The 27,264-nt window shown below is 45.5% G+C and overlaps 1 protein-coding gene across 1 annotated transcript in view; it reads left to right on the top strand.

The window, feature by feature from the left end:
- USH2A (usherin) overlaps positions 1–27,264 on the top strand; it is a 2,319,650-nt gene that overhangs the window by 2,128,738 nt on the left and 163,648 nt on the right. The window contains exon 54 of the mRNA XM_086925936.1: positions 1,561–1,888. Coding sequence (XP_086782062.1) covers positions 1,561–1,888 — 328 coding nt within the window. The remainder of the gene's footprint in view (positions 1–1,560; positions 1,889–27,264) is intronic.

Raw genomic sequence — 27,264 nt, 5'->3', positions numbered from 1 at the left:
CGGGGTGTAGGGGGTATTTTTAGGGTTCAGGGTGTGCTTAAGGTTTTGGGGTGCTGGGGTATTTTTAGGGTTCAGGGTGTGTTTAGGTTTTGAGGTACAGGGGTATTTTTAGGGGTCAGGGTGGGTTAGGGTTTTGCGGCGTAGGGGGTATTTTTAGGGTTCAATGTGCGTTTAGGATTTGGGGTGCTGTGATATTTTTAGGGGTCAGGGTGGAATAGGGTTTTGGGGTGAGGGGGTGTTTTTAGGGTTCAGGGTGCATTTAGGTTTTGGATTGGTGAGGTAATTTTAGGGGTCAGTGTGGGTTAGGGTTTTGGGGTGTAGGGGGTAATTTTAGTGTTCAGGGTGCGTTTAGGTTTTGGGGTACTGGAGGTTTTGGGGTGCAGGGGTATTTTTAGGGGTCAGGGTGGGTTAGGGATTTGCGGTGTGGGGGTAATTTTAGAGTTCAGGATGCGTTTAGGTTTTAGGGTACTGGAGGTTTTGGGGTACAGGGGTATTTTTTGAGGTCAGGGTGGGTTAGGGATTTGGGGTGTAGGGAGTATATTCAGGGTTCAAGGTGTGTTTAAGGTTTTGGGATGCTGGGATATTTTTGGGGTTCTGGGTGCATTTAGGTTTTGGGGTACTAAGATATTCTTAGGGATCAAGGTGAGATAGGGTTTGGGGGTGTAGGGTGTATTTTTAGGGGTAAGGGTGTGTCCCAGGGGATAGGTTACTATTACAGTTAAATTTTTGTTTTAATGTACCAATAATGCGTTGTAATGGTATGCGTAATAATTAACTGCTAACGAAAAGCATTTTTAATGTACTTGTATATATTTGCGAAGTAAAAGCATGCACAATAAAATCGTGCGTAGTAATGGTATTTGCAAAGTAAAAACTTTGAAGTAAATACCTGCTGAGTAACGGTATGCTAAGTAACATCATATATTCTGGTTTGACTGTTTACTGTGGGCAATCTCAGTAATTAAATAAGACCAACCGTGTCTTTATATTATTTTGGGACTATGTTGTTCTGGTTGAGCTGTTTTCACCATTCAGCTACCATGAATATTTCTGGACACATGATTCAAAGCTGTATTTTGCTTGAGACAGTAATGTTTCAATTAAGTTTGATGGACCTATGTAAGTTTTCTCTGGAGCTATTAAGGAGATGCCTTCCTTACACCAAATGTGTCTACCTTGGAAACAAATGTTTACACTTTAGAAAATATTCAGCTTTTCACCTTCTTGCATATAGCTAGGAGCCAAAAGAGTCCTCAGATGTACTTAAGAGCCTTTTGAAAATTCAATGGGCATCTTAGAAATCGTCTACACATTTTAAGATCTGTAACTCTACGGTTCAGGCACATTTCAAATCGTTCCAGAGAAAATATGTGTGAGTCTGACCAAATGATTCTTGTAGTAGACGCCATTAAAATCTATTTATTTTGTTAGTTATTTAAGGTCTATGCATGGCACTACAACCCATTGAAGGAAGCATTAAGCGCTATAAATTGGTAGTGTCAGGTCTTAAGTGTTGTAACTTGTTCTCATTTGACAGATTTATGTTTTGTATTTTCAAAGGTATGAAGTACGTGTCTCAGCGTGCACACTACTAGGCTGCGCTTCCAGCGAATGGGCAACCGTTCAAACACTGGAGGCTCCACCTGCAATGCAGCCAGATGCTTTGATTGAAGTTCAGACAGGGTCCAATGGATTCCAGACAGTGCCCTTGGTGGCATGGACCAGCCCTAAAAAGCCAAATGGAAACATTATATTTTATGAAGTTTACAGAAGAGAAGTTTCGATTGCACAAGACTCCTCGGGCTCAGTGCTTGTTTACAACGAAACTTCCACTTCCTTCCGGGATGTAGACTCCAAGTTGAAACCCTATACCGAATACGAGTACCAGGTATGATTTATAAAACTATATATAAGCTGTGAAAATAAAAAATGTAGCATTGTAGGAAACTATTTCTGTTTACAAATACATGGTGGAATTTGTTAGCTGGATTAGGTTCATGGTCCGATTGCCAGTCTATTTTGTGAAAGGGTGGTTAGATATGAAGCAGAAAACAAAGAAAAGTGTTTTGCTATAGATAGAAATGGAGCTGAATGTTCAGTTGTGGAGCTGCCTCACTGGTCCACAAGTATTAGATGGAACAGCATCCTATGAGGCCACATTACATCTCTGTATATATAGATTGGGTGCACCGAATGTACAATCAATTTGTTTTGAGTAATATCTCTTTACACCATAGCCCACACTTGTTGCTTTAGGCCAGCTGTCATTTAGAGTTTTGAAGATATACATTTTACTTGGCTAGCATTTCTCAACACTTTCAATCCGTATCAATGTGATCAATTTCGTGTGCCCTAGACATTAGTGCCTTAGAACACTAGCTTGGGATACTCTGGTTTCGGCTTAATCTATAGTCTGCAAGAGCTGAAATCATTATTTTTTCCGGCTTTTGAAATAAGCTACAATGTAATAGAATGACATTCAGTCAATGAGATTAGAACCTGTTGGGTGAACTCAGGCAAGCATAAATAAAAGTTGTACTTTCTAAATTAAAGAAGTGAACGGGAAATAGTCCTGAAAGACAAATACAAAAATGAAATCCAAGTATGCATAGTAATATATTCCCTGTCTGTGGGACACCTTCAATTGCATTTCAGAAGTGTACTCTCAACATAAAGGAGTGGGGAAAAGGTTGTATTGGAGGTGGTAAGGCGATGAGGAGAGGCGGGCGAGCAAAGGAGAGGTTGAATAGAAACGGTCATTACCTTTGGAAAAATTATGGGTAGGAAGAAAGGAAGCAGTATCTATAGTATATATCAGGGCAAGGGAATAAGGGTATGGGAAATTCCCTCCTCTATAAACTTTCTAAGCTTCATGGATCGGCGGACTCTAAGCAAGGGTCCTTTGTCCTATTAAAGATAATTTCTCGAATTGTGATCTATATTTTACGTATTCATTTACTGCTAGCGTCTTAAGTTCCTAAGTTTAATCAAGTTTGGCACTATGGCAACTCTCCAGTGCCAGAGGATGTGGATAGTATGAATAATGCTGCGACCATCCATTTCTGCTAGTGTTAGGAAATGCCATCCACGGCCAACACTGACATATGCAAAAGTGCCAACCTGCCAAAAGATGTGATGTTATGTTATGTTATGTTATGTAGAACTTGTAACGTGCACAATTACTCATGAGTATCTTGGTGCGATATGGACTGCAGACGTGCGGAGAGAAAAAATTTAGAAAGCCTGTTTAAAAAGATAAGTTTTGAGAAGTTTCTTAAAACAACGGAAATCCTGGGTGTGACGCAACGAGACAGGAAGGCTATTCCATAAAATGGCTACCTTGACTGAAAGTGACTCACCCCCCATCTTAGAGCGACAGAAGCGGGGGGTAGCCATCAGACGGTGGGAAGCAGATCGTAAGGATCGATGAGGGGTGTAAAAAGCCACCCGTTTCCTAATGTAGGAGGGTCCTGAATCATGCAGAGCTCTATGAGCTAAAGTAAGGGCCTTGAACTACACCCGCTGGGCCACGGGAAGCCAGTGAAGGTCGCACAAGTGTGACCTGATACTGGATCTCTTAGAGATGTTAAATAAGAGTCTGGCCACCGCGTTCTGGATCAATTGCAGTTTGTTCACCAAGTATCCAGGAATGCCTAAAAGAAGCACATTGGCGTAATCCAAGCGGGACAGGATAAGTGCCTGAGCCAACATTTCCTTCGCCGGCTGAGGGAGCATAGGGAAGAATCTGCTCAGAGACTTAAGAGTAGCAAAACAGACACCTGTTAGTCTCTTGATGTGTTCCGAGAACCTGAGATCCTCCCCAAACCAGATTCCCAGGTTCTTACCCGGACCACCCTCGGAGAGTGGGCCGGGGAAATCAGGGGGCCACAAGGCTTCTGTGAAGAGAGGTGGAAATTGACCATAGAGCAGTATTTTAGATTTCCCCTCGTTGCACTTAAGTTTGGCCTGTGCTAACCATGTAAACACAGCTGCAAGGCATCTCTGCGCGGTCCCTGTGAACAGGTCGGGGCCATTCCAAGTGAATAGAAGCTGGGTGTCGTAGGCATAAGCCATGATTCTGGCACCCAGCTCTTCAGCCAGGGAGATCAGTGGAGTCAAGTAGATATTAAAGAGCAAAGGGCTCAGAGTCGAGCCCTGCGGGACTCCAGTCAAGACCTCCCTGGCCGAGGATGAAAAGGGAGGCATCCAGACCTGCTGAGAACGGGCATCCAAAAAAGATTCCAGCCAGGCCCACACTGCACCAGAGAGGCCAATGGCAGATAGGCGGGAAAGAAGCTGGTGAGGTACCGTGTCAAAGGTGGCAGAGAGGCCCAATAAAATCAGAGCCGCTCTGCCGCCCCCATCCAGGCATTCCCTGATTGTCTCCGCCATCTCCACCAGCACTGTCTCAGTGCTTTAAGATGTTTTGAAGCCTGACTGGGCCGGATGTAGAGCCCCAGAGGTTTCCACAAAGGCTTCCAGTTGGCGAAAAGCCACCTTTTCTCAAACTTTGGCCAATGCTGGTAGTAAGGATATAGGGCGATAGTTGGCTGGTATAAAGGGATCCGCCGTCGTTTTTTTGAGAAGCGGGAGAGGCTTAGCTTGCTTCCATTGTCTTGGTACAGTCGCCGACTGAAGTGACCAGTTGACAATGGTCGTGACTTCAGTACACACAATATCTGCCACCCCTGCAAGGACTCTAGCTGGGCACAGATCCGAGGGAGAGCCTGAATTGAGAGATTTAAGAATAGTAAGAATGTCAGACTTCTCAACCAGGGCAAACTGTGAGAGTGGTGAATTAGGAGGGGTGCTGAGAGGGGGTGCTAGGGGAGGGCTCTACTGTGTCACTGATAAAGCCAGGCTTTCTCGAATTAGTTGCATTTTATTAATAAAAATTGCTGAAGCTCCTCACACCATCCAAGGGAGGCCGGGATGGTCTTATGCTCCGCGCAGGGCGACAGAAAGGTATTAACAATAGAAAAAATGTCTTTACTATTGTTATTGGCTTTCATTATTCTATCAGCATAGTACTCGCTTTTAGCTTTCCTGACAGCTGTATAGTAGATTCTCTGTGCCGAATGCAGATCAGATTTAGCTGCTGGGCAGTAAGCAACCCTCCATTGGCGTTCCAGCTTCTTACTGCCCAGCTTCAACTCCTTTAACGAAAGGGAATACCAGGGCCGAGAGGGGGACGGCCGGTGAGCCTTACTAGGCAAAGGTTTGCATGAGGATTCGACTCCCCGGCTAACCCAGGTGTTAAACCGGTAGACCGTGCCCTCAAGGTCAGCAGCAGGGTCTACCTGCGAGTGGTTCAGTGCCTCTATTAACCCAGGAATATTAATCTTGCGGGTAGGGGGCCCAGTGGCAAAGATGGTCTACGGGAAGATTTCCCCAAGTCCCAAGAGAATGTAATCAGGGAATGTTCAGACCAAGTAACAGGTAGTGGTTCTTCAACGCGCAGTTCGAAATTAGAACACACCAAATCAATCAAGTGGCCCCATGAGTAGGTGGGCTTGGAGACCCACTGAGTCAGCTGGGTCAATGTAAAAAGGTCCAGCAGAGCCGTAGAGTCAGGGGCCTCCGGGGTATCAAAATGGATGTTAAAATCACCCAGGAGGAGGAATTTGGGAAAGCCCAGAACACGTACGGCAATGGTCTCCCCCAGGGTCTTTAGGAAAGCCCCAAGCTGGCAAGGGGGGGGGGTAAATCAACGTGCACCCTAATGTAAAATGGGGCGATAGGGTGAAGGAAAAATCAAGAGCCTCGCCCTCCAGCACATCCGTAGAGGTTTCGCATAAAAAGTCCCAAGTTTCCCTGAATACCACGGCTGTACCCCCCCTCTCCCAGTCATGCGATCCGCACGTGCTAAATGGTACCCCCGGGGGACAGCGAGCTCAACCACCGGCTCACACGACTCCCTAAGCCAAGTTTCAGTGATGAACAATACATCAAATTTATTGCCCACAATTAGCTCAAAGATGTTTGCCGCATGTTTAACCATTGAACGTGCATTATTAAGGCCTGCAAGAATGCCCGGCTCCTTCACAACTGTAGTGCCCACACTAGCGAGTTTGGTAGCAAAGTGGAAGCTACAGCTAGGACACCCCCTGGCAGGATCTAAGATGGTATTGCATCGTTTATCCCCTAGAAGAGAAGAAAAATAGTAATTAACTATTTCCTACAGGGTATTTTTGAGGATTGCACTAAGTGCCCCAACCCGTTTATCAGGACAATGATTGTCCTTTAAGAAGACCCCTCCCTCACCAACCTGGTTGGTGACATGCTTCATCATTGGAAGGACTGTGGGCACACCCTGTGCACGCGCTCCTATTGGCCCCTGAGGCGGTGACACACAACGTCACGCCCCTACCAGGAAATGCCGAGCAGTTTATTTTACTTGCTTCACCGAGGCACCGATCATTCATCCGGGCTTCGCGCGCAGTAACCAAATAGGTTTACCGCTGCAGGATCACATACCTAATGTAAGTACTTATCCAATGCCAATTGATACAGGGACGGACGAACGCCTGCCACCCTTATTTTCACGAGTGGGATGACAGCGCGAACAGTCTGCCTGAACCTCGTGTACTTACGCCTAACTTTGAAATGTCTAGGTGACGGACATTCGCCGTTTGGTTGATCCGAAGCCCATGAAGTGAGAAACATCGCTTCAGAGTGTAAGCATCGCCTAAAGGGATACTCTTATGCTTGCTTAAACGGATAACAATAATTAGCATACTAAACACGAGTTTGCTAGTAATATGGGAAACTAACGACCAATTTAACTGGTTTGCCACACCGCAATGAATCATATCTGACAAAATCACTAGCAATCCGCCCTACTACACAATTCATGATCACTCATTACCCCCGCCACCAATTTCACTAAGTGGAGCACCTCACACAATGTGCCTCGCATGATGGTACCCACTCAAGCGCGATCCCATAATTAATAAATTTTTTAAGCTTTTCTTAACCAGCACTTCCTATATGGACAATTGAATATAGGTAGTCACCTAATTTAGGCAACTATGTTGATAGCATTTTATATGTTATATGTACACCCTTGTTGTGTCATTCCCAGTACGCTATCCCAACCCCGTTTTTCCTTCTTTTTCTTACAGGTTTTTTTCTGAAACCAGGATTTAACACACTCTTTTACACTCAGATCACATTTTGTGGTCTTAAAATTGCACGACGGTAGGGCGCACCTTAGCGTGTGCGTACCACCGCGTTCAAAATATTCACGGTCCTGACGAAAACCATAGAATTTTTAAATTGGTTGAAACATGTAGACCTAGTTTTCTTTATAATTTTTGCACATAGCACACTTCGCTATTTTTATAATAACTTATTTAATATTACACTTCTCGAGACACCTCAGCCTTCCTAATTAGGCAACGGTGCCACATTGGTTTTAGTGGGGCACAGACGCTCAAGAATAAAGTCGTGAACCGAGTAGTACTGGCCCTTTTTAAACATACCCACTCACTGTAATTGTAAGCACATATAAAAAACAAACAATATCCCGCTCCACTGTAGTCAGGTGTCGCAGCACACCCTATAGGCATTCGGCCTATGGGGTGGGACCCCAATGATGAAGCATGTCACCAACCAGGTTGGTGAGTGAGGGGTCTTCTTAAAGGACAATCATTGTCCTGATAAACGGGTTGGGGCACTTAGAGCAATCCTGAAAAATACCCTGTAGGAAATAGTTAATTACTATTTTTCCCCTCTTCTAGGGGGTACTCCTTCTTTGTTGTTACTATTAATTCTGGGGACCAGGAGTTCCTACCTCACGTAGTTTATGTAATTTCCCTTACTCTCTCTCTTGTTATATACATTGCATCGTTTATGCCTTTCGCGAGTGACCAGATCCAGAGATGATTTACAAAAAGGGGGTGGTGATGAACAGAGTGTCTGAGTTAAACAGACCACTCTTACCCAGTCCAAAGATCAGGGCTTGATCCATCACCGTTATTTATCTCACTGCCCCATCCCAGCTCAGAACCTGGCTATATGCAAATCAGTCTGTCCCTGGCCCAGTGCATCATGGGAACAGGGCAGACTAAACTACCAAGCCAATTCTTCACCAGAAAGGAGACAAGCTACCGGGGACCGGTTTCTGGCATTTCAGCCTTCTTCGGCCCGGCTTGCTTGAATCCTGATGGAGCAGTGAGAAAGGGACTCATGTCTGAGTATACCCTGCCACACCTATAGTGGCCAAAAACGATTTACAAAAAGGGGGTGGTGATGAACAGAGTGTCTGAGTTAAACAGACCACTCTTACCCAGTCCAAAGATCAGGGCTTGATCCATCACCGTTATTTATCTCACTGCCCCATCCCAGCTCAGAACCCGGCTATATGCAAATCAGTCTGTCCCTGGCCCAGTGCATCATGGGAACAGGGCAGACTAAACTACCAAGCCAATTCTTCACCAGAAAGGAGACAAGCTACCGGGGACCGGTTTCTGGCATTTCAGCCTTCTTCGGCCCGGCTTGCTTGAATCCTGATGGAGCAGTGAGAAAGGGACTCATGTCTGAGTATACCCTGCCACACCTATAGTGGCCAAAAACGATTTACAAAAAGGGGGTGGTGATGAACAGAGTGTCTGAGTTAAACAGACCACTCTTACCCAGTCCAAAGATCAGGGCTTGATCCATCACCGTTATTTATCTCACTGCCCCATCCCAGCTCAGAACCTGGCTATATGCAAATCAGTCTGTCCCTGGCCCAGTGCATCATGGGAACAGGGCAGACTAAACTACCAAGCCAATTCTTCACCAGAAAGGAGACAAGCTACCGGGGACCGGTTTCTGGCATTTCAGCCTTCTTCGGCCCGGCTTGCTTGAATCCTGATGGAGCAGTGAGAAAGGGACTCATGTCTGAGTATACCCTGCCACACCTATAGTGGCCAAAAACGATTTACAAAAAGGGGGTGGTGATGAACAGAGAGCTTTCTGCTTAATTCAGAGACTCTGTCCCTCACCACCCCCTGTTGTAAATATTTTTGTCCACCCTAAGCGTGGAAGGGTATTCTCAGATATGAGACCCTTGCTCATTGCACCATCAGGATTCAAGCAAACCGAGCCGAAGACGGCTGTAATGCCAGAAACCGGTCCCCGGGAGCTTGTTTCCTTCCCAGTGAAAGAATTGGCTTTTGTAGTTTGGTTTGCCCCGTTCCCATCATGCACTGGGACAGGAACAGACTAATTTGCATACAGCCAGGTTCTGAAACTGGGATGGTGCAGTGAGCTACAAAACGGTGTTGGATCTAGCCCTGATCTCTTGACTGGGTGAGAGCTTTCTGCTTAATTCAGAGACTCTGTCCCTCACCACCCCTTGTTGTAAATATTTTTGTCCACCCTAAGCGTGGAAGGGTATTCTCAGATGTGAGACCCTTGCTCATTGCACCATCAGGATTCAAGCAAACCGGGCCGAAGACGGCTGTAATGCCAGAAACCGGTCCCCGGGAGCTTGTTTCCTTCCCAGTGAAAGAATTGGCTTTTGTAGTTTGGTTTACCCTGTTCCCATCATGCACTGGGACAGGAACAGACTAATTTGCATACAGCCAGGTTCTGAAACTGGGATGGTGCAGTGAGCTAAAAAACGGTGTTGGATCTAGCCCTGATCTCTTGACTGGGTGAGAGCTTTCTGCTTAATTCAGAGACTCTGCCCCTCACCACCCCTTGTTGTAAATATTTTTGTCCACCCTAAGCGTGGAAGGGTATTCTCAGATGTGAGACCCTTGCTCATTGCACCATCAGGATTCAAGCAAACCGGGCCGAAGACGGCTGTAATGCCAGAAACCGGTCCCCGGGAGCTTGTTTCCTTCCCAGTGAAAGAATTGGCTTTTGTAGTTTGGTTTGCCCTGTTCCCATCATGCACTGGGACAGGAACAGACTAATTTGCATACAGCCAGGTTCTGAAACTGGGATGGTGCAGTGAGCTAAAAAACGGTGTTGGATCTAGCCCTGATCTCTTGACTGGGTGAGAGCTTTCTGCTTAATTCAGAGACTCTGTCCCTCACCACCCCTTGTTGTAAATATACAGATCCAGAGATAGCAATTCTGCTTGGTTGTAAGTGCGCCGCCCCACCGCGACAGCTGGGTCAAAACTAGCAGCATAACTGGCCCTGGGCACGTCCGGGGCGCGGAAGGGCGCAGACGGACTTGCCTTTGGCACGCCTTCGACGCGCCGCCGTCGTGCCCGCTGCGCGTCCTTTCTATGTGTGATATAAATATGATGGTGGCGGAGAAGCTAGACCGCGCACCACCGGAAGTAGGGGATCCTAACCCGGCTCTGTGCGCTTGAACTGACTACGTGATCCAATGCCCTCCGCACAAACTGCGCACAGCTGCGGCGGACCGGGGCAAGATCGCGGCGATCACAGTGAGTGGTTTTAAAGGTGGGCAGCAATACTAATAATAGCAGCCTTAATAGCCCCCCTCCCAATGTGCAACAAAGCAAGAATAGCAGCACTGACATTTTAAAGAAACACATTATAAAAACAGTAACAGAGGACCAAGCCTCCGAACGCCTGCAGGACTTACTCTTGTACATAAGTAGTATGCACAGTTAATGCATCCTAAATTTCCATCCAGTATCACATCAGAGAAGGGTAGTATTATAGCACATGAATTAAATAGTAGTCCACGCTCTTGCAAAAATTAACTAGTCATCCTATGTTTTGCCCTAAACAATTTAACTGGAATCTGGTACCAATCATGTAGCATTTTAAAATAAGAAAACTAAAGTCTGAATTCTTGTACTTCTTTTTAGCCCTTTATCAGAACCGTGAATTAGAGAAGGTCAGTCCTCTTCAACATAGTCCACCAAAAGTCCTTGATATCTCATCAAGCTTTCTAAAGGTGTGTAAAGCGTTTGCCAAACAGAGTATTATAAAAGCCCAATTCTGCACTCCTGTCCCTGTGCCCCACCTCTTCACATATATTCACATGTAGGAGGATAGCTGGCCCGCCGGACCTGGATCTAATATATTGCATAACGGAGCAGTTGCCTGTATCTCCTGCTCTGTGTCAGTGGTAAACTGAATTTAGGAAGATGGTCCTCTAATGAAATATTTTGGTCTCCGCTAAGTCATCAAATGTTTCAATTACACTAGTAAACTGTATTCACCAACTACAGATGTTTCCCGCTATGTTGAAAACTTGCGTTTCTCGATAGGGGTGTTCCAGCATGGATATATTTGGCTATACTCTCTCATTTGTGTGCAGAGGCCCAGGAACCCCTCATTGCCTTAACAGTTGACATGTCAGCAAGCCTACCACAGGAGTTGTTACAGTAAAGTATGGTTAGTCCCAGGGGAATTGCCTTATTGCGCACTTTCAGTCCTTGTTCACATAGGTGGGTTTGTTCAGTCGGGGCATGTATACTATTTGCAATAAGCAACGAGCCAGATGACGTAGGGTCATGTTTAGTGATTATAGTCTGCCAGATGCTGTGATGGCATGTCATTTATCAGATTGCATCAGTGTATTTTTCTTTAACTAATAAAAAGCAAAGGCAGCATTTGTAGAGTGTATTTAGATCTTGAGACAACAACAATGTTGGCAATTTGTATTCTCCCCACAGAAGAAGCTGTAAGGGAGAAAACTTGTTTACCATCTGCATATTAAGAGGTCTCAGTTTGTCCACGACTATCCCCACTAGGCTTTTATTAATTAAAACTCCAAGATACTTCAAGTTCAAGGGCAACCAGGTAAAGGCTGTGAACTCAATTCCAGCCCTTGCAGTGCCCTAGGACAGAGTTAAAATTTCACTTTTACTTTAGTTATCTTATATCCTGAGAAAGCAGAGTAGGAGCGAATCAGTGCTACTAAACTGGCGATCAATATTCTTGGTCTTTTGAGGGTGAGTAGGATATCATCTACATAAGATAGAAATGTACTATGCCTGCTAAAGTATTGATACCAATATTGGAGTCAAACTGACATATAGCTCCATTAAATATTATGAAGTGATCACAAATAGTAGTGGTAATAGGGGAATCCTTGCCCTGCTTCCCTGAGGTTAGGGAAAGCATCTTATAGAAACCTCCACAATCTAGTTGGGCCCTGCCATTAAGCCTTCCAACCCTATTATTGCAATCTAAGCCCACACCTACTTGTAAAACTGTATGGATAAGAGCCCCCTGGCCCCCCTTTGAATCATGTAAGGGTTTTGTGCCATCAAAAGAGACTATTAATGTGTAATCTGAGTCATTTGTATTTGTCACACAATGTCAGCCAAAAGCTGTAGATTGTTCCTAGATGAGCATCGTGGGACAAATTCCTCCTGTGATTCATAAATGTGGTTTTATCTGATCTTATGCAGCAGGTCGCTAATACCTTTGTTATGACATTGATGCTATTATTAATGCAATAGATTGATCTGTTACAGGTCCATACCAAATGCTCATTTCTAGATTTGAGAAGTAGACTTATTGAAGATGCCTTTTTGAAGATTATCAGTGCATTCCATTCCATTGTAATTTTTCCAGTAGCAATTGGACCATTAATGATTTCTGCATCCTGCAAAATTCCCTGGGAAGACCATCACCACCAGGAGCATAGTTATCAGGATAGTCTAATAAGAACGTTGCTATTTCTTACTCTGTAATTTCCCATTCCAGAAACTTCCTGTCTATGTCTAATGGCCTGGGCAGGTGAATCTGTGATAGGTATTTTTCCTCTGCTAATACAGTGTTCTCCTGGATGGAGCTATAAAGAGAGCGAAAGCAGGAGTCACCAACCACCTGCAGTATCTGTGAGGATAATCCCAAACCCTCATTGTGATCAATAAATGTCTTCAAGTGCTTTCTTAAATTAGCTTTTTCCATAGGGGATCTTTTCCTGGAAACACTCAGCAGCCATTGCTTACATCGCAGTGCCTTCTGTCTCAGATCCAGCTCCAACATAATAGGTGTGTGGTCAGAGACCTGATGCTCTAATATTGAGCCCTGTGCAATATGAGAGACTCTCAAATTAGTAGTCCTAAAATATTCGATCTTGGTGCACATGTCATGCACGCACACCAAACACAAGCGTGTGATCCCTGCCGTGGAGTGAGCAAGGGGCCACGGATCCACTAACCCATGGTCCGCTATCACATCATGCAAGACACATCTGCCATTTGCGTTGGGTCTGTTTTTGTTTAATATAGTGTCAGGCCATTCAAATTTAGGGATAGTAGTTTGAGTCTATTTTTTAGGATGGTGAGGCTTGAGGGGTATATATACTTACAGTTATTGAATATCAGCTGCCGACTCATTCTGGTAATTGTTTGTAGATTCTCATTTAAAGCTAAGGAGGGCACCCTAGGCAGTATAACACAGTTTGGCAAAGGGAGCACAACTGAGGAGATACCAAGACCATCATGCCACAGGATCAAACTCAACTCGTGAAGTGCCAAACAAGGAGGTGTTGTATGTCGATTTAGATTGCCCTTATATAGGTATACTGCACATTGCCCTTATATAGGCATAGATATCCAGTCCTTATTTAGGCATAGTCTATGCTACCCAAATACCGGCATGGCTACGTCATAACGATTTCTTGGTAAACCAGACTCCTAAGCCGTTAGGGACTTCCCCTTGCTTGGATATTGATTTCTCCAAGAACTCATTTATTATGCATGAACATCTATTCCTTAGGGGTTCATTCATGACCTTCATATACCCGACTTTGGTCAATGCTGGCATTCCTCAACACCCTCAAGGTATAAATATACCTTCACTTGCTATGGCAAAGCACAGTGTGGTTCGGTGCAGTTCGACTACCTACTTGCACAACGCAGCTCGCCACAGCAAGTCCCAAAGGAAGCCAACTCTCCAGGTGACGCACTGAACAGAAGTTGTCATCCTCCTGCCGAGAAATCCAGCTACAGTGTTTCTGACTCCCCTTGCGGGGTGTTGGGAAATCGAGTCCTGAGAAAGAGATACCAACCTTTGGCAGATTCTTGGCAAAACTAAACTTAAGCTAAACAGCACCTACTACTTCCCTCGTACTAGGCCTAGGTTAGGTACACTGGGGTAGGCTTATTTTAGAAGCACGAGTTGAGTATTTCAGCCTTTGTTATTTATGTATGTATTTTCATATATGTCATAGCAACAGACAATGCTATTACAGTATTATTTTATATTACTGTTTACGCTTTATGCATTATACTTTGCATTCTGTCTAACGATTGTAGCAGTTCACCTCTCTTGCATGAGAAAAAAGACTGTTCAATAACCCTTTTTATTGAAACGCCTGTCTCTCTATTTCTATGCAACTCTGTAGAAACAAAGCATGCACGATTGACTGAGTAAAATAGTTATCTATTGTTTCCACGACTCTGAAGATGTTGTTCCGGTTCTAGGGGAAGCAATGTTGTCATGTTTATGCGGTTGTCAGAGACTAATCCCTACTTGTTTATTCGAGAAAGTTTCTAGTGATCTCTGAGTTAGCTGGCACACACAAAATTAAGTTCAATATACTCGATAGAGACATACTGACCTCAGTCCTATGTCAAATCTATAGTGTATATTATTCCAATGCGCAGAGCCTATTGGGAATACAGGAACTACACTACATGGTGCCCAACAGTTTGGTAAGGCACTAATGTAACGCTAGATACTGAAGTAACTCAGTTGTTCTTTTTTCAGAGACCCCTTTTCCCATAATACTCCAATAGACGTCTGGAGTGGGTAAACGGATAGTATCCGCCATAGCTGAGTAGGACGAAAAAAAACCTATGTATTAGCTTTTTGGTTTGTTCAATGTTGATGGGTACAGTGTTCCAAAATATTGTGCACCTTATCTTTGTTCCCTTCAAACATGCTCTGCAGTTTTCATGAAACAAAAATGTCCCTAAACAGGGATATCAACACCACAACTGTTGGAGCTGCGGCTGATCCAGCCGATCCAGCTTTTAACTTTACAGGTTTCCAAGAAACCGATGAGAATGCTACAATAATTCCTCCAAATTTAAGGAAAGCCTTCACTATAAAAGTTATAAAACATGGCCTAACATTGAGAGGTGATAGGGCAGTTTTTGTGATGAGGCGCATGAGCTCTGGTTTAACGATGCCCTAAAACATTAAAATCACATTACCAGGCTCGGTCCACTAGGTAGACCAGAAGCAACATGGCCGGTTTAACCCGGCTATACACCACATCCTGTCATTAATGACATGTCAGATGTAAACGTACTACTAGCTCAACTCAAAGAGTTAATCAAAATCATCTGGCAATTGGTCCAATATGTCATGCAGACTCTTACAGTCCAACCTACCATAGTTATTCCACAACAAACCTCTCACCAGGGGAATACACTAAAAATTACACGACAGACTTTACACGTAGCCATGGACAAATTATCTAACCACAAAACATGAACAAATTCCATTCTGGATAGCTCAGAAAATTACTCAGATCGAAGCAGTATTTCCTAATACTAGCACTCATGAAAAACACAGAATTTTAACAATCTGTCTATCAATGGGGATCACACCACATCTGGAGTACTGGAGCACTTGGTGTACAGTCTTTGCTGCAATCTACACTAAAACACATGGTGTTCTGTCTATGGTGGTAATGCCTGATGTCCTGAAACAGATGCAAAACGAATACAGGTCAGAGCCTGCTTTAAATTTAGGTATGAAACTACTGAAAGATTTCAAACGAATCTCTACAATAATATTATCTAATATTAAAGGAGAAACAGCATGACTGGCTATCCGCCAGAAATTAAGGGAATTTGATGTAACAGAGCAATCACAAGAACTGGCCAGAATAATTGAAAAATCCTATGAAGAATAAGGCATAGACGGCTTGGGTGGGAAACCAGTGAAACCACAACTGTCTGAAAGTCCTGAAAAGGTCTTTACTAAAAGCACTCCTACTCTTTCTAAAAAGAAGTGGAAAAATAGCAAACAAACTTCTAAAGAGAAGCGTTCTCATTCCTGAGGTAGGTCTCCTGAAAAGGAGCCCCCTGAAAGGAGGTACAACCTTAGGCATAGGTAAAATTTGAGAAAACCTGATAGATATCAAGATACTGATACACGTTCCTCTTGTAACTTTTAGACTTAATCACAGAAATCCGAAATAAGAGGACGGTCAGAAAACAAGGAAGAACGTGTGAATTCCAAAGACGATCAACACATTCAGAAAAACAAGAAACCAATTTACCAAAAAGAAGGTAGCAGGTTTAAAAATCAGACATTCAGAGGATCTTGAGGATACAACTCAAGAACGGAGAATGGGCTCAGAAAATGATGGACAGCTCAGCAGAAGTCACAATAGCTCGCCAGAACCTGAAGGGTCTTCTGGAGACAGTGGACTTGAATGGGGATCTGGGTTTGAGTCTCGGTAACGACACCAAATATCCTGTGATTCTGGGCAAATCACTTAATCTCCCTGTGCCTAACAAAAATGAATGTGTGTCCTCATGTAACGTAACTGGTGCTATGTAAAGCGCTCTGATACCCGATTCGGGTCAAGTTTGCGCTATATAAAACTCTACAAAAAAAAGTTACGTGAAATAACACTCCGGAAGGAGGGAGACATACCAAGAAAAGTGAAAGCACTCTGTAAGGAGCGACTTTCTAATTGTTATGACATTCTTCTAGCTGAGCAAGACTGACCACCAGTATTTGTCAGGGAGTGCCCACATGGCGAAGACATCATAATGCCAGCCTTCTCTAATCATATTGCAATACATTTAAAATATACTTATTCCAAGAAATGGGCAGTCGCCCAAGCCCCAGCATTATACAAAAATCATGTAGGACGGGACGAGGATTCCAATCACCATAAAGGCCAGTTAAAAAATCAACCAACTGCACAAAGGCAGTACCCAGTTAAGCAAGAAGCTAAAAAACAGGTCAGGGAGATCTTAGATCAACTTGAATACCAAGGGGTGATTGAACCTTGCACCTCAACAATGAACAATCCTTTGTTTTCTGTCTCCAAACCAGACAATACATATCGTCTAGTTTTGGATTACAGACATCTAAACTCACAGATCTTTTGACTGGTTGTGAGTGTTTGATTGGTTCAGATGCTCTGTCCATTACCACCCCCTTATGTACCGCTTTTGGCCGCCATAAGTGTGGCAGGGTATGCTCAGACGTGAGTCCCTTGCTCACTTTGCCACTGGATTCAAGCAAGCCGGGCTGAAGACGGCTGGAATGCCAGAAGCCGGTCCTCGGAAGCTTGTTTCCGGTCCAGGGAAGGCATGGCTTGGCAGTTCGGGCTGGACTGTTCCCATGAGGCACAGGGTCAGACTGATTTGCATATAGCCATGTCTGAACTGGGGTGGCAGAGTGGGCTAAAGAACAGTGATGGATTAAACCCAGATCTTTTGAATGGGTGTGAGTGTTTGATTGGTTCAGATGCTCTGTCCATTACCACCCCCTTATGTACCGCTTTTGGCCGCCATAAGTGTGGCAGGGTATGCTCAGACGTGAGTCCCTTGCTCACTTTGACACTGGATTCAAACAAGCCGGGCTGAAGACGGCTAGAATGCCAGAAACCGGTCCTCCGAAGCTTGTTTCCGGTCCTGGGAAGGCATGGCTTGGCAGTTCAGGCTGGACTGTTCCCATGAGGCACCGGGTCAGACTGATTTGCATATAGCCATGTCTGAACTGGGGTGGCAGAGTGGGCTAAAGAACGGTGATGAATTAAACCCAGATCTTTTGACTGGGTGTGAGTGTTTGATTGGTTCAGATGCTCCGTCCATTACCATCCCCTTTTGTACCGCTTTTGGCCGCCATAAGTGTGGCAGGGTATGCTCAGACGTGAGTCCCTTGCTCACTTTACCACTGGATTCAAGCAAGCCGGGCTGAAGACGGCTGGAATGCCAGAAGCCGGTCCTCGGAAGCTTGTTTCGGGTCCAGGGAAGGCATGGTTTGGCAGTTCGGGCTGGACTGTTCCCATGAAGCACAGGGTCAGACTGATTTGCATATAGCTATGTCTGAATTGGGGTGGCAGAGTGGGCTAAAGAACGGTGATGGATTAAACCCAGATATTTTATTTATTTATTTTTATTTAGAAGTTTTCTATAGCGCTAAAAAGACCCGAAGGTAGCAGAGTGCTTTACAGTAGAGGGAATGAAAAAGAGAACAACATGACACAAACTCAATAAAAGCGATCAGCGAGCGACAATTTGGAATGAGGAAAAGTTCAGACAGCAGGACTTCTTGGTAACAGGATTCAGCGTTACCGCATGGATTCTGGGGATGCTTGCTGATCCAAGTTACCCACAACCAAGGGAGCGGCTAAGGCACAAGGATTTGAGTTGGCTCTTGAATTCTGCATAGGACGGTATAGTTCTGATGTGCGGGGGGATGGCATTCCATATTTTGGGGGCATTTCCTGAGAAAGAGCAATCCGCAGTTCTCTTCTTTCTGGTTTTTGGTAGGATGAGCAGCAGGGAGTTAGAGCTTCTCAAATTTCTGGCTTGGCCTGCTTTTTTGAGCTTGTTTGCCAAGTATTCCGGGTTGCCGGTGTGGAGGGCCTTGTGGGTTAGGCAGGCCGTTCTGAAGGTACTCCGCATTTCCGCAGGGAGCCATTGGAGTTCTTTGAATGCCGGGGAGATGTGGTCAGATTTTTTGCAGTCTGGGATCGTTCTCGCTGCCGCGTGAAGTGTTGTTTTTAGTGGGGCCAGGTGCGATTTGAGGATGCCTTTTAGGATCGAGTTCCCATAGTCCAGTCTTGATAGAACTAGAGATTGCGTGGCTAGTTTGAGATCCTTGTTAGGAATGTAAGGTTTGATTTTGTTCTGAAGTCTGAGGTTGAAAAATTCGCTTTTCGCTGAATTCTTAATGTGGTTTGTCAGGGTTAATTTGGGGTCTAGGTTGAAGCCCAGGGATTTAACGGAGTCGGCTAGCGTGAGGATACCTTTGAGAGCATCGATCGACTTTAGCCACTCGGTGATTTGAGGGTTATCTTCTTTGTTTGAGATGAGGAGTGTTTCTGTCTTGTCGGGGTTGAGTTTCAGGTGATTCTTTGTCAGCCAATCTTGAACTTCATTTAGGACATCGTTAAGTCTGTGGATGTCTTTACGAGAAGAGGTTTCCAGGTAAATCTGCGTGTCATCCGCGTAGAGGTGGAAGTGGATGTTGGCGTTCCTGAGTAACTTGGCGAGCGGTTCCATGTAGATGATAAAAGCTGAGGAGAGAGCACTGATCCTTGAGGGACACACTTGTTGACTTGCTGGGTTTCGGAGGTGAAGTTCTTAATTTTTATTATTTGCGTACGGTTATGTAAGAAGGAGGAAAACCACTTGAGAACGACCTCGCCAAGGCCGGCTCTTTCTTGAAGAGTCATGATGAGGAGCTTGTGGTCCACCGTGTCGAACGCTGCGGAGAGATCCAGGAGTATGAGGAGGCAGTACTTGTCTGCGTCAAGAGATCCATGAATGTCGTCTATGATGTTCAGCATCGCGGTTTCTGTGCTGCGGCCTTGTCTGAAGCCGGATTGGAGGGGGTCCAGGAGATTGATGTTGTCCAGATGTTGCGTCAGTTGCAGGAGTATGCAGCGTTCAAGTGTTTTCGAGAGCAAAGGGAGGTTGGATATCAGTCTGAAATTGTTCAAGTCACTTGAGTCAAGGCCGGGTTTTTTCAGCAGAGGAGTGACTTGCCCCATTTTTAGACAATCGGGGTCCACTCCTCTTTGTAAGGAGCTGTTTATGATTCTTCCCCAGATGGGCGCAAAGGTAAGCTTCATTTTTTTGATTAAAGAGGGGGGAATTGGGTCTGAAACGTGTGCTGATGGTTTGGAGGTCGAGATCAGCGAGATTATCTCAGTTTCCTGGATGGGGCGAAAGCTTAGGCAGGGGGAGGGAAAGGAGTCGGATGGGAGTGCCAATGGGATAGCCGAGGTGCTCTTCTGGAGGTGTGGGTTGTTGATGTCTAGAGATAGTTCGATTTTTAAGACCTTATCGTTGAAGAAGTTGGCAAAGTTATCACAGAGTTCTTTGGATGCCTGCAGGGATGAGGGCAGGGGCTTGGTTGTTTGTTGTCTGATTATGTTGTAGAGCTCTTTGGGTCTGTTTTTGGATTTGACCAATGCCTCGCGGAAGAAGCTGGATTTCTTGTTTTTGATATGGTTGTTGTACTTCCTACGGGCTGATTTTAGTTGGAGGCGGAGAATGGCGGTTGGGTTGTTTCTCCACTTTCTTTCTTTGGCTCTCAAGTTTCTTCTTTCTGCGTTGAGGTCCGCAGTGAACCAGGTTCTAGATGGAGTGGTTCGGCTTCTTTTGAGCTTTAGAGGAGCTAGATTGTCGAGTATAGAGACTAACCCCGAGTTATAGTGGTTGACGAGATCATTGGTCGAGAGGTGCAGTGTGTTATTTGGAAGAAGTGAACTTAGCTGACCTTCCAGGATATCTTGGGGTACTTGGGAGAGGTTTCTCGACCATTTGGGGGGGTCTTGCGGAGGTTTAAGCGAGATGATGGGGTGATTGATATGAAATAAGATCATGTGGTGATCTGACCAGTCAACGGGTAGTATGTGGTTGACCGTGATAGAATTCTTTTGGGCAATGATGGCATCCAGTGTGGCTCCTTTGTAATGAGTCTCCTCAATACAGTGTTGGGTGAGGTTGTGATCATCAAGGAGGCTAGATAGCGATCTGATTAGAGGGTTATGGGTCTCGTTCCATCGGAGGTTCAGATCACCAAGAATTACGTTTTTGGAATCGCCAAGTGCGTCTTGTGCAATCAGGTTTGATAGTTGTTCTCCAACCTCATTATTTCTGCCCGGGGGTGATAGAGTAGGTGGCACAGTAGAGAGTCGTTGTCTTTTGTCTTGATGACGGTGGATAGACATTCAAAGGAGTCGTACTCAAAGGAGGAGGTTTCTGTGATGCTCCAGCTGTCCTTGTGGATGATAGCGACCCCACCTCCTCGTTGTTCAATCCTGTCTTTGGAGATGAGGGAGAAACCGGGTGGAACCAGCATGTCTAGGCAGGGAGGGGATGTCTTATTAAGCCAGGTCTCTGTGAGGAACGCAACGTCAATGTCATGTGTGAGGATGGCTTCGGCTAAGTCCGTTGCATGTAGTGAGGCCGATCTGCAATTGATTAGGAGGCAGTTGGTGAATTTCTCCTGATTGCTGGTGGTTCTATCTTTAGTCTCTCTAGGTTTAGCGGTGAGGACTGGTAATCTCTGTGGTTTGACGATGGGTAGGTCTTTCCGGTGACCTGTGATAACTTGGATTTTGGATTTAGGTGAATCAGCAATGGGGGAGTCGTAGGTGGCGGCTAGTAAGGCTGCTTGCCTGTCTGACATAGGAGCTTCTGATCTAAGCGGCCTGGAGGTCAGGTGTTTTGAGCCCGCTGGAGTGGGAGAAGAAATAGATGACAAGGGTCTGGTGCAAGGGGCTCTTGTCGTTTCGTTTTTTTTAAAATCGGAACCCTGGTCCTTGGGAGGGGATCGAAAGGCTGGGCACTGAAGGCTTTTAAGGGCCCCTGGGTGATGATGGTATTGGCGTGGAGGGGGGTCCGGGGAGAGGGTTTGTGGGGGTTACAGACTATACCAAGGTTAGAGAGGATTTCTGATAAACCTTGGGTGATAGTGTCAACCTGGTTTTCCAGGGCTGCGAGCCGTTTTGTTATGGACTCAAGGGAGGGGATGTGGGCATCCGGAGTGGGGCCGAGTGTGTTAGGGTTCGAGAGGGTGGGTTGGGAGATAGGGGTCAGGGTGAAGGACGGGGGGGGGTTCGGGGGAGGGCCAGGAGGAGGTTTAGACAAGGGGGAGGTAGGGAGGAGGACAGGAGGAGGTTTGGACAGGGGTGGTTTGAGAGTTGTAGGGAGACTCGAGGGGATGGGGCTCGTTGGCTGAAGGCAGCCTGTTGGCGTGGGGGTGATTGTCGTAGGAGGCTGTCGGAGACTGAGGCTGGGGGAGGGGAGGTAGTTGGAGGAAGGGGTAGAGGGAGGGGATTGAGTGTCCTGTTGATGTTGGGTGGCTGTGCGTGGGGGTGAAGTATGGCTGGGGGAGGGGGAGCCTGTCGGGCTGAATAAGGATCGCAGAAGGGCGTATCAAGGTCTTCTCTATTAGTTATGGTCGTGGTCGGAGGCGGCGTTGGGGCGAGGTTAGGGGGGGTAGGGAGGGCTGACCTAAGTGCAAGAAATATGGAGTCGAAAGCTTCCAGGTTCTCGTTGTTCGCTTGGATGAGGACCGTGCCATTGGTGAAGATGGTCACGGTTATATAGCCTCTACCAGCTGATCTGAACGGGAGAATCGCGGTTAGTTTGCAGCTGTGGAGAGTGGAGGTTGTTTTGGCGATAAACATCCGCGATCTAATCGTGGAGTCCCAGTATTCCGGTCTTTCAGTGTGGAATATTAGGTCCATCTTCGTCGGTCCATTGGAGGCCGAGTGGTAGATGTCAATGATTAGGGTGTTTGATTGGTTCAGATGCTCTGTCCATTACCACCCCCTTTTGTACCGCTTTTGGCCGCCATAAGTGTGGCAGGGTATGCTCAGATGTGAGTCCCTTGCTCACTTTGCCACTGGATTCAAGCAAGCCGGGCTGAAGACGGCTGGAATGCCAGAAACCGGTCCTCGGAAGCTTGTTTCCGGTCCAGGGAAGGCATGGCTTGGCAGTTCGGGCTGGACTGTTCCCATGAGGCACAGGGTCAGACTGATTTGCATATAGCCATGTCTGAACTGGGGTGGCAGAGTGGGCTAAAGAATGGTGATGGATTAAACCCAGATATTTTGACTGGGTGTGAGTGTTTGATTAGTTCAGATGCTCCGTCCATTACCACCCTCTTTTGTACCGCTTTTGGCCGCCATAAGTGTGGCAGGGTATGCTCAGACGTGAGTCCCTTGCTCACTTTGCCACTGGATTCAAGCAAGCCGGGCTGAAGATGGCTGGAATGCCAGAATCCGGTCCTCGGAAGCTTGTTTCCGGTCCAGGGAAGGCATGGCTTGGCAGTTCGGGCTGGACTGTTCCCATGAGGCACAGGGTCAGACTGATTTGCATATAGCCATGTCTGAACTGGGGTGGCAGAGTGGGCTAAAGAACGGTGATGGATTAAACCCAGATCTTTTGACTGGGTGTGAGTGTTTGATTGGTTCAGATGCTCCATCCATTACCACCCTCTTTTGTACCGCTTTTGGCCGCCATAAGTGTGGCAGGGTATGCTCAGACGTGGGTCCCTTGCTCACTTTGCCACTGGATTCAAGCAAGCCGGGCTGAAGATGGCTGGAATGCCAGAATACGGTCCTCGGAAGCTTGTTTCCGGTCCAGGGAAGGCATGGCTTGGCAGTTCGGGCTGGACTGTTCCCATGAGGCACAGGGTCAGACTGATTTGCATATAGCCATGTCTGAACTGGGGTGGCAGAGTGGGCGAAAGAACGGTGATGGATTAAACCCAGATCTTTTGACTGGGTGTGAGTGTTTGATTGGTTCAGATGCTCCGTCCATTACCACCCCCTTTTGTACCGCTTTTGGCCGCCATAAGTGTGGCAGGGTATGCTCAGACGTGAGTCCCTTGCTCACTTTGCCACTGGATTCAAGCAAGCCGGGCTGAAGACGGCTGGAATGCCAGAAACAGGTCCTCGGAAGCTTGTTTCCGGTCCAGGGAAAGCATGGCTTGGCAGTTTGGACTGGACTGTTCCCATGAGGCACAGGGTCAGACTGATTTGCATATAGCCATGTCTGAACTGGGGTGGCAGAGTGGGCTAAAGAACAGTGATGGATTAAACCTAGATCTTTTGACTGGGTGTGAGTGTTTGATTGGTTCAGATGCTCCGTCCATTACCACCCCCTTTTGTACGGCAGTAATAAATAACATTGTGCGTAAAAAGTTTAAAACCACATTAGATATTTTGAATGGTTTCTTTTGTCAAAACATTGCCCCTGAATGTAGGTATTTGACCTCTTTCTCAATTATGGGAACAGAGCGTCACTTCTGTTGTCTCCTTCAAAGATTCAAGAATAGTCCTGGGCTATTTTCAGCAAGGGTAACAGAGTTACTACAAACTTATGATGACGAAGCATTGTTATGTGTCGATGACAACTACCTGACAGACGATGACTTGGACAGGCACTTGAACAGGGTGAATACCATTATACTGGGCTTCGCCTCTGAAGGGTACTAATTTAATTTTAAAAAATCAAGAATTGCCCATCTCAACGTCCTTTTCCTAGGATATGAATTATCTAGTGAAGGCAAAAGCCTAGCAGCCAACATTTTAGAAAACTGTGCGCAGCTCCAACCTCCGAAAACGTTGAAAAACTTACAGTAGATTCTAGGATTCCTGAATTGCGTAAGAACTTACATTCTAAATTACGCAGAAATGGTAATACCTCTCTATGAATAAAATCAAACCTGATTTTAAAACAGTAAATTGGACAAACATTTTGCTTTCACTCCAAACAGACATGTTAGCAACAAAACATTTGCAAATACGCGTGAACTTTCGTAACTTAGTTATCCCAATCATTCCGGGTCAATGCGGATTCACCTACTTCACTTTTAACAAAGGTGAAAAAGTACCATTTGCTTATATATCACATTTGTACACACAAGCAGAAATTAAATTCACTTCTACAGAAAAAAAATTGACAGCTGTAGCAAAAGAGAGAGCACTAGCACAGGGAAAACGCATTATGGTCGTGACACCTGTACCTGCCTTGGAGGCAGTAACAAAAGCGAGCATTCCAAATGCTAAAGCTTTACATCCGAGATGGATGCAATGGGTTAATTCTCTTTCTGCACCTGATGTTGACTACATTTTTGATCCTTATTTGAAAACACAAGCATTCCTGCAATACGAACAAGAATGTCCTCTGCCTACTGAAATTCTCCCTCTAGACCGGTATGAGTGTATAATTTATACTGACGGATCAGCACAACCCGCTACAGGGGGTACACAAGCATACAGTGCTGCATGCGCCATCGTTAACCCCTTCCATGCTGATGACGAACCCCAGCCGTCATGCACTACGGTGCTCGTGTGCTGATGACGGCTGGGGTTTGTCACGGCCCGCCCCTGTTCGTGTTGTTTACAGCACACCAGGGAAATTGTGGCCGCATGGAAGGGGTTAAAGGTTGTATGCGCGATGGCAAATTCAGACCAAAGGTCACAAAAATGCTATTTCTAGGAGATTGAACAGCTCAGCGAGCAGAACTACAAGCATTCATCATGGCACTTGAAAATACGGATCGCGAATTCCCCACACTCATAGTGTGCAATTCTTTCTATTGTGTCCAATCCTACAATTAATATTTACAAAATTGGCTTCAGAACGGTTTCAAAGATGCAAAAGGTGGCACAATCAAGCATAAAACGCTTTGGGAACATGTAGGTCAGTTTCGAGAAGGACTACAAAACACTCACGTGATGCACACACTGAGTCATCAACGTGATGACGTTCACGTTGAAGGAAATTCATTGGATGATGAAGCTGCTAAGGCAGCTGTGCAAACGGCTTCCGTAGCTGCAATCACTCGTTCAAAAACAAAAATAGACAGTAAAATTAAGCTGGCTGTCAATGCTTTGAACAAAGACAGCAGTAAAACATTACCTAAAGGGTTTCCACTCAAATACTCATATATAACTGATGCGAACAATGTTCTGTTTGCTCGAATCCCTAGAGTGGGGGGATAGGGTAATTCCAAACATGGAACATAGATTAGGACTAATCCTAGCAGCACATGAAGGGCTCGCCTCTGCTCATGCAGGTATTTCCACCACAGTGTTGTTATTAAAACAGAGATACTGGTGGCCACGGGTGAGGAAACAAACCAGAAACTATGTTTTGGAATGTGAAATATGCCAAAAGATGAAGGTCTCTACTGTGAAACTTCCTGCGCAGACGCCCCTGTTAATATCAGATAAACCATTAGCTTGCGTTTACCTGGACCACTGCGGTCCCATACAAAGGGATAGTAACTATAAATGTATCATGGTCGCAGTGGATTCGGGTTCAAGGTTTATTTGGATGTGGCCTCAGCGCTCGGCTGACGCTCAAACTGTTATAAAAGATTTGAGAATCTTTATCAGCACATTCACAATCGGCACGCTACATTCTGACCAGGTTCCTTCGTTTAGCTCTCGAGCTTACAAGGAGGCCATGGCCAATTTGGGCGTTGCATTGCGGTATTCTAGTCCATTCCATCCTGAGGGAATTTCGGTTGTGGAGAGGAAAAAGCAGGACATAAAGCAATCTATAACAGCTAGGGTATTAAGTTCGGGTGACGGGTGGGTCAAACATCTAATAAGTGTCCAACGTAGTCTTAATAACTTGCCAAGAAATTCTCTAGGGGTTATAACTCCATATGAAGTCCTTTTTGGGACACGAATGTTGGTCTCGGACTTTGATTGTCAGACATCAATGGTGGAACAAAAGACATTTGATATCAAAGATTGTTTGGCTGTTTTACAGGACTTAAATGAACTAATAACGAAACAAAGCAATGTATTCCTGAAGCCAACCACCGCTGGAGAAATACCAACCATCCCAGCAAGGCCTGTCTGGATCCCAAAGCTTGGTGATAAAGTCAGAGAAAAGATCGCAGACAAGAAGGAATTTGGGTCTTCTTACAGACAACCGGTACCTGTCCTAGCAATGTTATGTTATGTTATGTTATGTTAAAATAAGCTTATATAGCGCACGGCTACTCTAAAAGAGTGTCCCGGCGCTTTCCACAGGTGGCTCAGTGTGTAATAACATAACAAGAAAAACAAATACAGGATAGAAAAAAAGACCCACCAAAAAACAACTAGACATTAAAAAGCCAAGTCTTCAGGCTCTTCCTGAATTGAAACAGATTAGGGGTACTGCGTAACGCCAGTGGCAGAGAATTCCACAACTGGGGCGCCTTGAAGCTGAAGGAACGGCCCCCAGTGCGGGCCTTCCGCACACGTGGAACCACGGCGGTAAAAAGAGATTCGGACCGCAGTGAGCGGGCTGGGCGATCCACGGATCAAGAACAGTATTACTGTCACCCCTTGCTGGTAAAAAGGAGAACAGGTTCGTCTCTATCGACTGATTAAACTACATTAGGTGGCCGATACTAAGCAGTAGGCCAAGTGGACTCCACCAATGTAGCAGACGCAGACCTCCAGCTACAATCCAAGAGGTTCAAACTGAGAGACTCATCACCTTTGAGGAATCTGCAGTGCGAAAAGAAGGACTATGCAACAAAGCTATGGAACTTGTACCTCTTGAGACCCAAATAACAGTTCGTCAAGAAACACCTGTCTACAACAAAGTAGCACATGTCTACAATGAAGTTACAAGTGATCAAGTGGTTCCTGCGA

The sequence above is a fragment of the Lissotriton vulgaris genome, chromosome 6, assembly GCF_964263255.1.
Source record: "Lissotriton vulgaris chromosome 6, aLisVul1.2, whole genome shotgun sequence".
Classification (NCBI taxonomy): Eukaryota; Metazoa; Chordata; class Amphibia; order Caudata; family Salamandridae; genus Lissotriton; species Lissotriton vulgaris.
The sequence above is the reverse complement of the archived record's forward strand: the minus strand, read 5'-3'. Positions and strand labels throughout refer to the sequence as shown.